General features: G+C 43.4%; 1 protein-coding gene across 2 annotated transcripts in view; it reads left to right on the forward strand.

The window, feature by feature from the left end:
• Window positions 1-317: 317 nt before the first annotated feature.
• Window positions 318-13,777, forward strand: part of TXLNB (taxilin beta) — a 46,780-nt gene continuing 33,320 nt past the window's right edge. The window contains exons 1-5 of one of the 2 annotated variants that reach the window (XM_068400146.1): window positions 318-472; window positions 3,222-3,325; window positions 5,023-5,439; window positions 7,409-7,500; window positions 11,286-11,456. In XM_068400146.1, the coding sequence (XP_068256247.1) occupies window positions 5,037-5,439; window positions 7,409-7,500; window positions 11,286-11,456 (666 nt within the window). In that variant the 5' untranslated portion in view covers window positions 318-472; window positions 3,222-3,325; window positions 5,023-5,036. The remainder of the gene's footprint in view (window positions 473-3,221; window positions 3,326-5,022; window positions 5,440-7,408; window positions 7,501-11,285; window positions 11,457-13,777) is intronic. The other variant, XM_068400137.1, reaches the window with a different exon arrangement.

Genomic DNA, 13,777 nt, shown 5'->3' on the forward strand with positions numbered 1-13,777 from the left:
ATCCCAGTCTTTCTCGTACAGACAGAACAATGAAACCAAGTTTGACCAATCCGTAGTCAATACAAATTTCACCCAGCACAACATGTCAAGTCACTGAAGGATTAAGACTTAATTTTGAAGGGTAGCAGCTGTGTATGAATCCTTCCTTTATTTTCTCTTTCTGAGGGCCCGAGTCTCTCATCTTTCACACTGTCTCTGTCGGAGCAGGGAATAGCCATCATAGCTGGCTTACGCTGCCAGCAGGCAGGCAGCCGCCCTGCTCGCCTATCAGAGCCGCTCCCCTGCAAAGCGTGCATTCAGTCCCCGCAGTGTTTGCTCCTGCTGTGTCATTCTGTCCTTCCCCCCTCGCTTGGTCTCCCCGTCCCTCTTCCCTCAGTGGCAGGATTACAGTACCAGTGTCCTGTTGCTGGCGTGCCCTTGTCTGAGCTTTCTGCCTGACTTTTTTCTCTGCTCAGCTCTTCTCTTTGCTCCGGTAAGTCTGATGAACAGGTTCCTTGCTGTCAGTTCTTGGTGGCATGGCGCAAGGGCTTTAATCTAAGTACTTGCCTTTGGGACTGTCAGCCCACATTTTCTAGGAATAGCCTTAAAAGCCTGGACACAATGTGATGTGTAAGGAAAGCAGGCAAGTATCTAAGGCTGTTGGTGAAAGTAAGAAAAGCTTCTCTAAAGAGTGATCAAAAAAATTTAAGCTGACTTTGGTAGAGCTTGCCTTTAAGTGAGACTAGGGGCCGTGGCTGGTTTGTTACAACAGTAAGAGATCAAGACTCAGGTGCCCCATGAGAAGTGAAGCAGGGGACTTAAATCTCTGAGTCTGTTTTTTTCTGTGCCTGTATGGTAACCTGTCACGAAGCCTCCAAATTTTTGTTCAGTTTTGTACTAGAAAATTGTGTGTAAATCATAAAGCTATTTGAATGGAGCATGTAGTTGATAAAGCTGATTTTATCACTGCTTCCTGAAGTAATACATAGCACAGTGTCTAGGCTATAGCAAGGCACTTGTATTTTTCTGGAGGGTAATTGGAGCTACAGTAGCATGGGCCGTTCCCGAGTTTAATGTTTGCTGCTTTGAGGCGTTACTGTAGTTCAATCTGGTGTTACGTTGAGGTAAAAATTCAGATTCTATCAGCATATGCTGGCTGGTGTAATTATATGGAACACTTTGTTTTAGAGAATTTGTTTGTGTGTGTATGTGAATTTTAAGCGTAAAGTGCTAGATACCATTACCCGTTTTAGAAGTGCTTAAAATAGCTCCTGGCTGCAGAGCAGGTGCCATGTGTCCTTCTGCTGGATACATGGGGAGGCAAAGAGCTAAATATAGACCAGTTTGTAAACCCTCTAGAAGTTCAAGCTGCAAGAAGGGAAGGAGAAAGAAATTCCCATGAGAAGGAAGGGGAAGCACTCTGTTTAAAAAAGGTAAACAAAACTCTGCGACAGTACGCGACACAGCCTGCAAGGAGAGCTGAGAAGAGGACGTTTATTTTGTGCTTTGTCCGTGCCGGTGGGACGGTGCCTCGGCAGCAGCGGCCGCTCCAGTGGCGCCAGAAGCCGGCTGAGGCCTGCTCGGTGCGGAGGACGGTGTTCCCAGCAGCAGAGGTGTGGCTATCGCAGCTCTGCTAAATCAGGCGCTGGCTCCTGCCGACTGACCTTTTACTTTGGAAGTACTGGCTGATTTCAAAGCACAGCGAAGGCAAATCGTGCCATAAATGTGAAACGTTAAGGGATATGGTCAGAGACAAACAAACTCAGCACGTTACCATACTGAACTTAGCAGCACACCTTTTTCTGTATTTAACAGAGGAGGGAGGAGAGCGGAGAAGAGGGTGTCCCACAGTGGGGAGGCAGGAGCACCCTCTGGCTCTCAGGGGTGTTTCCCATGGAGGAGAGGAGGACCATCTCTGGAGCCAGGCCCCGGGGCTTGCCTGAGCTGGGGCAGCCGAGAGCTGAGGTGCAAGTAATAGCAGCGCCCAAACCACATCTCGGCAGTGACTTGCAATCCCGTCCCCACAAAAACTCCAGCCTGGTTTGCTCTAACGTTGCTGGTGACAGGGACAGACTTGGAGGTTTAAACATGCTGGGAATCAAGGTGGAACAAACACCTAGGATCTGGGCTTGAAATTCGGTCTGTCTTTCTCTCAAGAAGCTCAAAACTCTGAGGCTGATGTAGTAACAAGGTATTGTATGGCCGTATTAACTATGCTTTCCCATGAAAATGAAACCACATTAACCCTCTGGAGTGACTATATGTAGGCAGCAACCAGAAGTGTCTCAGATCAAGCTTCCATCAAAAACACCAGGGCCATGAAAGATACTGATTTCAGGGCTGTGGAACAGGTCCAGGATTTGGGAGCACAGGAGGAAAAGAGTAAGCAAGATGCGATGCTCAGACTCAGCAGATGTGAATTGCCATGGTTTCAGAGGCTGATTATTACTAATCCCTTTCTAGCCAGGAATGTATGTTAGGGAAGATTTCCTGTGAGGCCAGCTTTTAAACATCTTGTGTCCTTGATTCTAAACATCCAATTTCTATTTCATTCACCCGTGTGTCTCCCTTATTACTGAGAAACACTGTGTATAAATCGATTGCAGCTGTTGATTTAAAGCCTACTGTGTTTGCAGGCATGCTTAGTAATTCGTGTAGGAGGAAACCTTCAGATGGACGATGCTGCTCCATGAGCAGTTGGGAACTGGGAGGGAGCCAAGGGAGAGAGTCGGGGTGCAGCAAGGACCACGTCGACTTGTGCCTTCTAACAAAGAGAGGGAGATAGGCAAAAGAGAAATGAATGTTTGGAAATGGAGCATTTAGCGATCCTGTTCTCCTTCTGTAATGAACGTATTACAAAAATCGCTAGTTTAGGTCAGGGATGTACTTTGTCAGACTTTTATACTGTCTAGACAAGAGCTGGTGATCCTGGGTTTTCTAGCTGCTTGATTGACAATTGGCAATTAGCTCAAATTAATGAACACAATTGTAAACACTACTCTGAACATGTCAGAAATAAACACATATTTTGTGGAGCTTCTACCATTTACAATAATCTTACTGACCTTGAATTAATTGGCAGTCAATTAACTCTAGTTGAAACAAGATCACACTGTAGTCTAACATTCATGCGACCTGGAATTATTTACCTGAATTGCACACGTAGGGTCTAATCTTTCAATGTAAATTAAACTCAATATGAAATCAAATCAGACAGATATAATTTTACAATCACTTTGCAGTGATATAACAACCATGCAACAAGCAAGAAGGAAAGAAAGGGATGTGTCTGTCTCATAGGGTCCGTGGGACCGGGTCCAGCCGCCTTCCCAAGCCGTTCCTGCTGGTGAGTTGTTGTGGGAGGACTGCAGGGGCATGGATTTGTAGCTAACAGTTTTCAAGCACATCCTGAGCCCCACTCAGAGCTTTCAATTATAGGCCACAATTAATTGCTTGAGAGATGATAAACCACAATATTTGTCTATCTTATCCGTAAGCCCTGTCAAATAGCTAGACAATCAAATCTTGACAAATGTTGTCTTAGCGATGGCCATCACTGCACTTCCAAGAATCACTTTGACTAGGGACAGTTTAATAACGAGTACCGAGTCATGCATTATAGTAAATTACATCTCTCTTATCATACACTGCCTTTGGCCAAGTGAGTTTACAATTTTGAAAGCTGTAGAAATTTAGACACCATAGAAGATATACGTTATGGCCAGCTGAACAGGGAACAAAATGCTTCTCAGTTAGCTCCATGTTTTCAAAGCAAGTTGTCTTTTAAAAAATAAGAAAGCGACCACTTCAGATGCTGGAACAGAACTGAGAAAGCAATCTTCTTCCTCTCTTTGTTCCCCACTGGCACCATCATAAATCATAGCATTAAAGGGAAGAACAAAAATCAGCCTGAAAAAGAGAGAGAAAGGACTCATGGCTATAAAGAGTGTAGAGTCTGTAGTCAGAAGTGGAGGCCAGTTGCAGGGCAAGACCCAGCTGTGCACCTTGCACCTCTGCACTACCTTGTGTGGGCAAGGCAGCGGTGACAGCAGCGCTGCTGGCACTCTGAGAAGGAAGGAGCCTTCTCTACACTGAGATTTGCAGCAGCATATGGTCAGAGATGCTGTTTCTGCTGGCCCACACCTTGCAGGAGCTGGGAACAGGTGCCCGGGACACTCTTGCTGACACCTGCATCCCCAGGTCCGGGGTAAGCTAGAGCAGCTTCCGGAGGAGTACAGACACATCAGGGGCTCTGGGTTCACCTGGCTGAGTGAAGCCACTCAAAGACATGGGAAAACAAAAGTTTCCCTTTGCAAACTGGGAACAAATTAGCTGAAATTTGCCCCAGAAAACACCACAGACTATCAACACATGTTACGCCTGGTTGGTTTTACTTTGCTGTGATTTATTCCATATTTTGTACTTTGTCAAACAAGCTGTCAGCAGCATGCAGCAAGTACAAGAGTGTTTTATAGCTGTTTATCTTATTCTTTGACATTATTGTGGCAGTACCAAGCCAGGCCTCTTGTAGATCAAGCACCACACTGGACTCTTCAAGAGCACAGTGCAATTTTTAGTGCATCAGTTTCACTTAAAATATTCCTTTTTCGTGATTATTGACTTAAGATGTGCTGACGGGGGAGAAATAGGAAATGAAACTGATGCAGCTCTGAAGTGTAGCTGCCCATACCGGTAGCCAGCATTGCAGGTAAACAGATCAAGAAAAGCAAACATGTGGCAAATAGTATGTTTGGGAGGGAAATGGTATAAATGACTCGGGTGTCATTTCGTGTGTTATCACTGGAAATAGGAGTAAGAGGTTTTGATTTTTAAGTATTAGGTTTGGGCAGGCTTTTCCTCTTGGAAAGTATAGAATTTGCTTTTCTCCCTGCAGGCAAATCACCTCAGCTGTTTATTTAAGTGTGACATATTTATCAAGACAGAGCCGACGGATGAGCTGCCGTCCCAAATTCCACACAAAATCACAGTTAGATGACTAATTCCGTATGCTTTTAAATTAACCCTCCATTTGTTTGCTGCCAGGTACTGCACCAAGCATGGAGAATGACCAGCCTCCCACCTTGCCCGGGCAGGACGTCCAGGGGCAGAATGGTGACAAACCTGCCCCTGGCTTGCAGCCCCCCGCTCCAGCCCCCACGGAGCAGCCAAGAGCCTGGCCCGAAGCAGCCGAGTGCGACATCTCGGAGGAGCTGAGCCGGCAGCTGGAGGACATTATTAAAACCTACGGGTCTGCTGTGAGCCTGATGGAGAAGGAAAGTGCCACTACAGGAACCGACAGGCCTGAGAAGGGAGAGCCAGGCAGCGTGGAGGATGCGGAGTATGAAGATGCAAATGAGGAGAGTGAGAAAGAGAAGCTGGCTCCTGGGGATGCTTCCAGAGCAAAGGAGCCCAGCAGCAGCAAGGAGCAAAAGCTGGAGAAGAAAATCCTGAAAGGACTAGGCAAGTACTTGTATACTTACACAGCCCTTCTGCAAACAGAATTAAAATCTCCCTGGTCTTTGCTCCTTCCCATTGCCTCTGCAATGGATGATAGGGACTTCTAGTTATCACTGAAAATTACAGCGACCATTACAACTTTTATCTAACTGATAATTATTTTCAGCAATTACCCGACAGATACATGTGGGCTGCATCAGATATTAGTTCTTTTAAAAAGCCAAAAGCTTAGGATTATATCATACAATTCTCATATACTATCGAGCCACCCAAACTAGTTACCCAAAGCCGTGAGACTGATGACACACTGCACAAAGTTGCTTCTTAGACAAAGGAAAACCTGGCCTCTCGTTTGTGCCTCGGTAATTTCTTTCTTCCCCGGCTTCCTCAGGTATGACTTCTCAGCGGTCATAACAGTGCTAACGGTGCTACTGTGTCGTGTGGGAATCTGCAGAAAAATTAACTGTCATGCCTAAGTTATTTTTCATCTAGCAGACCTCCAGATTCATCACAGACTATATGAAATAAGCCAATATGCTTACTCTCTCTGAGCACAGTGCTTAGAGAGCACCTTGGCCACAGCAGGGCTCTGTTAGCTGAGCTGGAAAGAAGTCTCAGCAAGCTTTTGTAAAGTATGTCCTTTCTGCTGGGTAGCCACTAGAGAGCAATGTAGTTACATCCCAATCTAGCAAACGTAATTTATTTCCCTTCCTACATTTAACTCCCACCAATCTTCAAGCCTCTCCTTTGCGGGAGAACCTGAACCCGAACGCAGACTAAGCCTATAGAAAAATCACTCCAGGACATTCTTACAGACGAGGGACTAAGCATAGGACAGAGCAGGGATTTTTTCCCCAAATTCCTTGAATCTCCAGGATAAAGAAAGTTCCTCAGTTTCTATTGCCTTGGCTGTGGTGCAGTTATCGGTAGCTCTCAAAGATCAGTGAAGACACTACCGAAACACAGTTCTCCAGTTCCATTTGCAACAGTTTTCACTCTAGGATTTTATTTTAGCTCTCTTCAACTTATTTATACTGGTGCTACAGAGAGAACTTAGATTTAGTGGATTTTCTCCACAGGCAGTACTCCTGGACTGCGGTAGACTTGAAGTAGAAAAAGTCCAGCCTAAAGCAGAAAGCAAACTTGCTGTCACAGCCTTGGGAAAGAGGAGCATTTGGAAAAGCACGGCCAAGCCCCTGGCACCACAGCCATCGTTATCTCCAGGGACACCAGGGACATTTTCTGTTTGATGAACAAGCGGTGTTCAAGCTCCAGCTCATACTCAGGGCTGAAATGAATACCAAGAGGTATCAGAAGAGAAGCAATACATAAATGGCTACGCAGTGATTTAGCTATGCATGCCCAGATAGCTATTAGACTGTCTCTGGTATCCATACTCTCTTCACCAAGTCAGGGAACAGATTTATACCACTATCAAGTAGCCCAGATCTGGCTGGCAGTACTCGCTGCTCTCTTATTGTTTCCATCCACACCATAGTCTCTGTACCTAACTTAATCTTCCTTATGTCTTGTACGGGTTGAGCAGCACAGGAGCTGAATACAGCAGCTTTGATCAGTTTTCACCTGCAAAGAGATCTGGTTTCTGAGCCTTCAGGGTCCAGGCCCTTTCTATCCTGTTTCAGTCAAATGTGCCATATATGTGACCCAGTCATGTTACAAAAACATTAAATGTAAATCAGATTATACAGGACAAAGGCATTTCACAGCCAGTGCTTTTGCTAGAAGACAGCACATTACTGAGGGCTAAAATGGAAGAAAATTCAAGCATATTTGTTCTTGTGGGGAGAAAAAAACAGCAGGAATTCATAGCAAAAATGATTCCTTTCCTTCCAAAATGGAAAACTCATTTCTCCCTGAGTTTTTACAGATTCATGCGTTAACCAACCAATTTCATAATAGTACATCAGCTACAAACTAGCTCTACCATCAAGTCTCTCGTTTTTTTTTTAAGGGAAGGAAGCCACGCTACTGATGCAAAGCTTGAACAAGCTGAATACTCCAGAGGAGAAGCTGGACCTGTTATTTAAGAAGTATGCTGAGCTGGTTAGTACAGCATTGGTTGCTCTTCTGTGCAAACTGTCTATACGGGAAGGTATAAAGACCATATGCCATGCAGCATGGTCAAACCTCATGTAGCAGTAGCGTCTGTTAAGTGAATCCCAAAATAATTGTCAGGGTTAAATAATCAATTATGGGTCAGAAGGAGCAAAAAAGTAAAAACCAAGGAAAACAAGCTGGACTTTGGGTTAAAAAGTTGATGAGGCAGAATATTTGTAGGTGAATCTACCAAACCAACTCACACTGGAGACTAGTGTCTAGGGTCCTGCCTTTGCCTTCTGCAAGGAATTTTGCATACCTCTGTATGCAGGTGTTGCTTTAAATTACATATCAGTGATTTAATCAAAATGAAAATAATACAGGGATTAGTATAATATGTTAGGAAGCAGAAAGTCAGAAAATAGAGAACTGAAGCTAATCAGGAGAGAAACCACAACATAGTGAAATGAAGAGTCAAAGCCCCTGCCACCATAGTGTCACCCCAGTAACAATGCCAGCTACCTGACTCTGCTCTTGGCACACTTAAGATGGGTTATTTTCAGAGCAAGTATTTTCTCCGAAGTAGATAAAGGGCTCTGTGGCCATAAGCTGTGGAAATCTTACAAAGAAAAGGCTGCAGCATTTTACAGTTTGTGGAGTACTGAAAAATGTGCCAAGTAGAAGATTGACTTGATAATCGGTTTTATGCACAGATGTGTCCATGTCTCATCATAACATGAAGTTCAGCTTTCCTTTTTTTCATGTAAAGTCCTCTGATTTCATAAATTGGGCTCAGGGAGTTCATGGTTTAGCCTGTGCTTAAAGGGACTTCATGCCCACAGATTAACTGAAATACGTTGTCTTCGTCCTCTGTAATGTACTCTCCACTGTATTCAAGCATTGTTGGAGCACTGTGTAAAACAGGGGCCATATTGCTAGTAACCCATCCAGAAGAAAGGCGCTAAAAAAATTACTGAGCATTCATTTTTGCCATCCTGTGCAGTGTCACTAAAATAAATCCTTTAATAAATACAACTAAAATCTCGTTGGAGAAAGCCTTACACTGCTCACTCAGCATGGCTGAGGGGTGTAGTGTGATTAATAACTTGTCAGCAGTTGGCCATAGTAGTTACCACTCTCTCTGCTCCTTCTTGTCCATCCCCATCACAAACTTCAGGTCACTTTTTACTTTTGCTGTGTTGTTTTCCAGCCATTTCAGCTCCCTGATCTGGTGAACCAAATGGTGACACAAGCACTTGTTGCAGCATAGCCCAGAGGATGGTGCAGCCACATGCCAGGCTGAGCTGGATGCTGGCAATGGCTCCAGCTGCATTAGCTAGTGCTGCTGCTGCTGCCTGTACTCAGAGACCCTGCACAGCACCGCTGCTTCCCCACAGCCACCCAGCTATGTGCTATCACTGTTAGCCCATGCCCTGGCACAGCCTATAACAATGGGTACACCAGAAAATGGAAGGCATCAGGGAAGAGCATGGGCTGCTGTGAAGGAAGCCGTGCCTGCGGGGACAGGGGAGGATGACAGTGTAGCCATTTGGGCACAAGCCGTGCCACGATACTTGCCATCAGAGAACATTTTATTCACTAACACTGGTGTAGGCAGAGTGGTTGGGCTTAGTAAAGCAGACTGTGCTGTATTTTAGTTTTTGCCTACAAAATGGCTGTTGCAGAATTCCTCGTGACAGGTTTATTTTCAGAGGTCCTGAGGGTCTCGCAAGTCTTGGGTGCAATAACTATACACTAATAAATAAATATGAGTATTGTCATTGTCTGCAGTGGGGTCAAGATAAAGCTTTTTTCCTAAAATGAGAATTTATCTCTCCAGGTCAGCCTTCAAAAATCAGAATCCCTTCTATTGGTAGTTAATTTTAGCTAATATTTCATTAATTATCCTTAAAAATTTAGCATTGGGGGCACTTTTGTCATTCCTATTTACCAGTGAATTCCCTTCCTCAGTGCAAAAGTAACACCACGTCTTAGACATTCCTGAGAACTTTGAAATATAAGTTTCTAGCACAAGCCCTTTTTATGGGAAAAAAAAGAAAAAGAGGAAAAAAAATGCTTGGAAGACTTCTCATATCACGATTAAGACCTATTTTATTCTAAGCCCCCTATCTCAAGCACAGCTTGAGTGAATCATCTAAAATTTGGATAAATCATTGTCTGCTCAGCACAGACTGCGCATGCAAAATGTGAAGCAAAAAGAACATTTTTTGTGTTTTTAAAAGGGAAAGGGAAGGGGCCAAAATCAAGCTTGTAAAGGAAAACAAATCTCAGCCATAATCAGAGAGGCTATTTTTCCCCTACAATACTAGAAAAATTATTTCAGCTAGTGCAGCTTGATTAGATGCAAAAGCCCCTATTCTGATCTACTGGGGTAAAAACACACAATGCACATGCAGAAAGTTGAGCAGAAACTGTAAATTTACTTCAAGCTGGTGATTGTGGTATGCCTAGCTGTGATTTGATTGATAATACACAGAGGTCTGTACTGTAAGCATAAATTACAGAACATCTGCAGAAAACAGTTCCTCAAGCAGAGAAAGTGTAAAATACGATGCCTGTTGACTGTCTTGTTTGAGCTGCACATCATTCCCCTGCACTCACAAACTTTCCCAGTCATACTGGGGTTAATCATTAGTACTAGTGGTATCATATTATTAGATAATGTAATCTTAATAGCAACTGTTATTGTTAAGGTTTGCACATTGCAGCTCATGTGCTTCTGTTTTTCAACCGGAAAACATCTGGACTTCAGAAATGTCTTGCAATGTATGCACGCCTGTAATACAGCGAGGAGGGCTGCTGTGCATTGGAACTGGAGAAGAAATCTTTAAAAGCTTCAGAGGTGAAATGCTGATTTGACATGTCTGTTATGGTGTTAATTTGCAGTGCAGGAAGTTTTTTCACATGTCAGAAGAAATGACCAGTCTGTGTGGGGGCTGCTATTAGCAATTCTGTTGCTGCCCCTCATCTAAATACACCCCCCTCCCCACCAGCCCTCTAGGGAAGGCAGGAGCCACGCACCCACAGGAACAGCAGGTTCCCAAGTGAACGTCAGGCACAGTCCATATTTTCTTCAGTAATTATGTGGATCTTCGGAGCCTGAAAGAGGTTTGATTTCCTGTAACCCACCCCCATTGATGATGAGACAATAAACACAACTGACAGACGGTCCTACGCGTGCCCACAAGTGAGAGGAGCCTGACAAGAGGAGGTGCCCACGCATCATTTTGGGGAACTCTTCCCTGAAGAGCATTCTCCTCCATCAGCAGCAAAGCCCCCACACAGACGGTATCCATGGCCTCCAGTGCCTCTTTTGCTGTTGTTTTTTCCAGCAGGTTCCTGGGTATCTAGGAAGCCGCTTCTTTTTCAGGAAGCCACAAAACAGAGTGAACAACTGTTGCATTATCTCATGATCTGGAGAAATCTCACCACATAGTGCTACCAGCTGCTCCAGTTCCTAACGTTGAAATAAAAATAAAACCTCACAGCTGCCCTTCAAAGAAATTCAAACCAAAGAAGGAAGGGCTGAAATGGTGTGACAAGAGTATTAAAAATTATGTTCACTCACCCACACTACAGCACACTCGGGAATGTTGCAGCGAGCAGGCTTGGGACTCACTCCAGGTCGCTCGTTCCTCTTCCATTAGCGCTGATAAATACAAAACATTTCCTAAGAGGTTAAGAAAGTGTGAACGCTTTCCTGAAAGCAAAAGAGTTCATTTTCTTTCCTTTTCCTCTTCATTTTGTTTTAATCCTCGTTCCCCGCCCAGCTTGAAGAACATCGCACTGAGCAGAAAAAACTCAAGTACCTGCAGAAGAGGCAGGCCCAGATCACCAAGGAGAAGGACCAGCTGCAGAGTGAGCACAGCCGAGCTGTCCTCGCCCGCAGCAAGCTCGAGAGCCTGTGCCGGGAGCTCCAGAGGCACAACAAAAACCTGAAGGTGAGTGGTAGCCTTATCAAGGTACCCGGCAGTGGGGAGGGACGAAGATGCTGATGCCTTCCCATCTTGCTTTATTACCAAATCAAAGGGTTGTTTGCATCTGCACGTGCAATATATAATTATATATATTGTATATGGTCTTGAGGCCCATTTACACCAAGACCCCTTTATTGCTTGTTTGGAGACATCCAAGCACTTTTAGACTTTGAGTTTGCCCACATTACCTGTAAGCCCTCCTTGCGTTATCAGGGAGCTCAGTGCAGAGAAAATCAGTGGTCCTAACAGACCAGGTCCGAGACTGCAGATGCAAGTGCATGTGCGTGGACAGAATAACAGGAACACCAGCTTTGCTGCAGGGGACTCACAGAAGGCTGGCGGGTGTTTTCATGTAATTTGAGCACTTGGGCATTTTCAAGTGGTCTGTGAGGGTTAGTCAGTCAGGACATTTGCCTCAACATATCAAGCCTCAAGACAGGAAGGATGCCAACACTGTGGAAGTCATTTGGATTACAAGCATCAGTTTAAAAAGGAAATTTTCAGGAGGTTCAAAAGGCTGTGATCCATATGCCATGTCTGCCTATTGCTTGATGCATCACGCCATTTAAATGTGAAATTTATAATATGATTACGCTTCTTGAAAAATTTTAGGTCCAAGAGTATATTTCTGTTGTGATCTTCCTTTTTTCTGAGTACATGTTAGTGATGGTGATGGTATTATACAAAAAGCCTCTGCTTTGATCTATTTAAAAATCCTTTATAGGGATATAGTTATGTATAGAATTACACATATGAATTCTCAGCAGCAAGAATTTCACCTCATATAACTTCTATTAACTGTATTGGATTTTCATTCATTTCCACCAGCTCAGGAGCAGGCCTTCAGGGTCTAGCTCTGACTTACTTTCATTGTACACAGGTAAGAATATAGCTGGGAGAGGGAACAGCCATGTATACACTCAAACTGTGCACTAGTAGAAGGACAAAAACAGTTTAATAGATAGTTAGGAAAACTAGAAGCAAATCTCTATGTGCTAAGTTATAGTAGTGCAAAACTGGTAGTGCCAATTAGATTTGTGCCTGTCATTTGTATCAGATCTGAGCTACACCTCGATATTGATCCACATTAATTTACCAGACCATCTTTGGTCAAAATCTTTCAACAGAAATACAAACCAATTTTAAAGTGCTTTAAGAGTACAGTGTACAGTGTTTTGCATAGACTTAACTGAGATTTCTAAAACAAACAAATCATATCAGTGGAAACTGGGGTATAGAGAAAAATAATTATATTTGGAAAACATATTTGGAACAGGTTTTGTTGAATTCCTCACACAATTTCCCAGCTATCACATGTTTCTTAATCTCGATAGTAGAGAGCATGATTTTTCCTTTATCTTTGCATATAAATACTTTATTACACATTTCATCTTTACATTTAGGAAAGTCTCTTTATAACGTCTTTCCACTTGTTGGACTATTTTACTTTGGGACTAGGTTCCCTAAATAAACCTGTCAATTTCAGAGTCAGTCCTGATTTTTATCCCATACCTATGCCAGATGAGCCAGGAAAGGTACCTGAGCTGATCTTGTAGGAGGAACAAGTGCTCACATTTTGGCCACGTCTTTCCAAGAATTTGGAGACCTTTTAAGAAACCCAGAATACTAACTTCCCTCTGGTTCCTGTGCTTTCAGAGTAAAAGCAACAAAGTTAAATAAGAGTATAAGACAAAATATACTTGCAGGATGAATGAGGATTATATTAATAAACAAAGGCATTCAATATCTTTATCCAGTTTTATGTCTCTAAGAATTTTAACATAATTCTTGGAACATTTGCCTTTAATCTTTAGCTCCTGGACATCTGTGAATCTCCAGAATCTCATCTATTTAAATGAATGCAATTTTCTTTTGCTTATGACTGTACTGAGAGGGTCCAAAACAGGAGAATCCATCAAATGTTATTTTTAAAATCTCCTGCTTAAATCATTTTTATTTTGGTTTTGGCAGGACAGAGAAGCTGATTCATAATTTTTTAGCACTTGGGTTTAGCACTTCTGATTATGTTCCAAAGTATGGAAAATAAAAAATGTAGGAGATTGTGTCATTTCAATAGCACAGGAGAAACCTGGCCTGTCCAGATCACGAACGTCCTCTGACTTGCCATGTGGTACATTATATGCACATCACGTCATGTAAATGTCGTCTTCACTCATCTGGTGTGTGGAATTCCCATTAACTGGAGATCGGTGCAGCCAAGTGGTGATGAATATGCAACGCTGAAAATCCACACTGCAGATCAGAGAAGAAAAATTTCTGGTTAG

Source organism: Nyctibius grandis, chromosome 1, assembly GCF_013368605.1.
Source record: "Nyctibius grandis isolate bNycGra1 chromosome 1, bNycGra1.pri, whole genome shotgun sequence".
Lineage (NCBI taxonomy): Eukaryota > Metazoa > Chordata > Aves > Nyctibiiformes > Nyctibiidae > Nyctibius > Nyctibius grandis.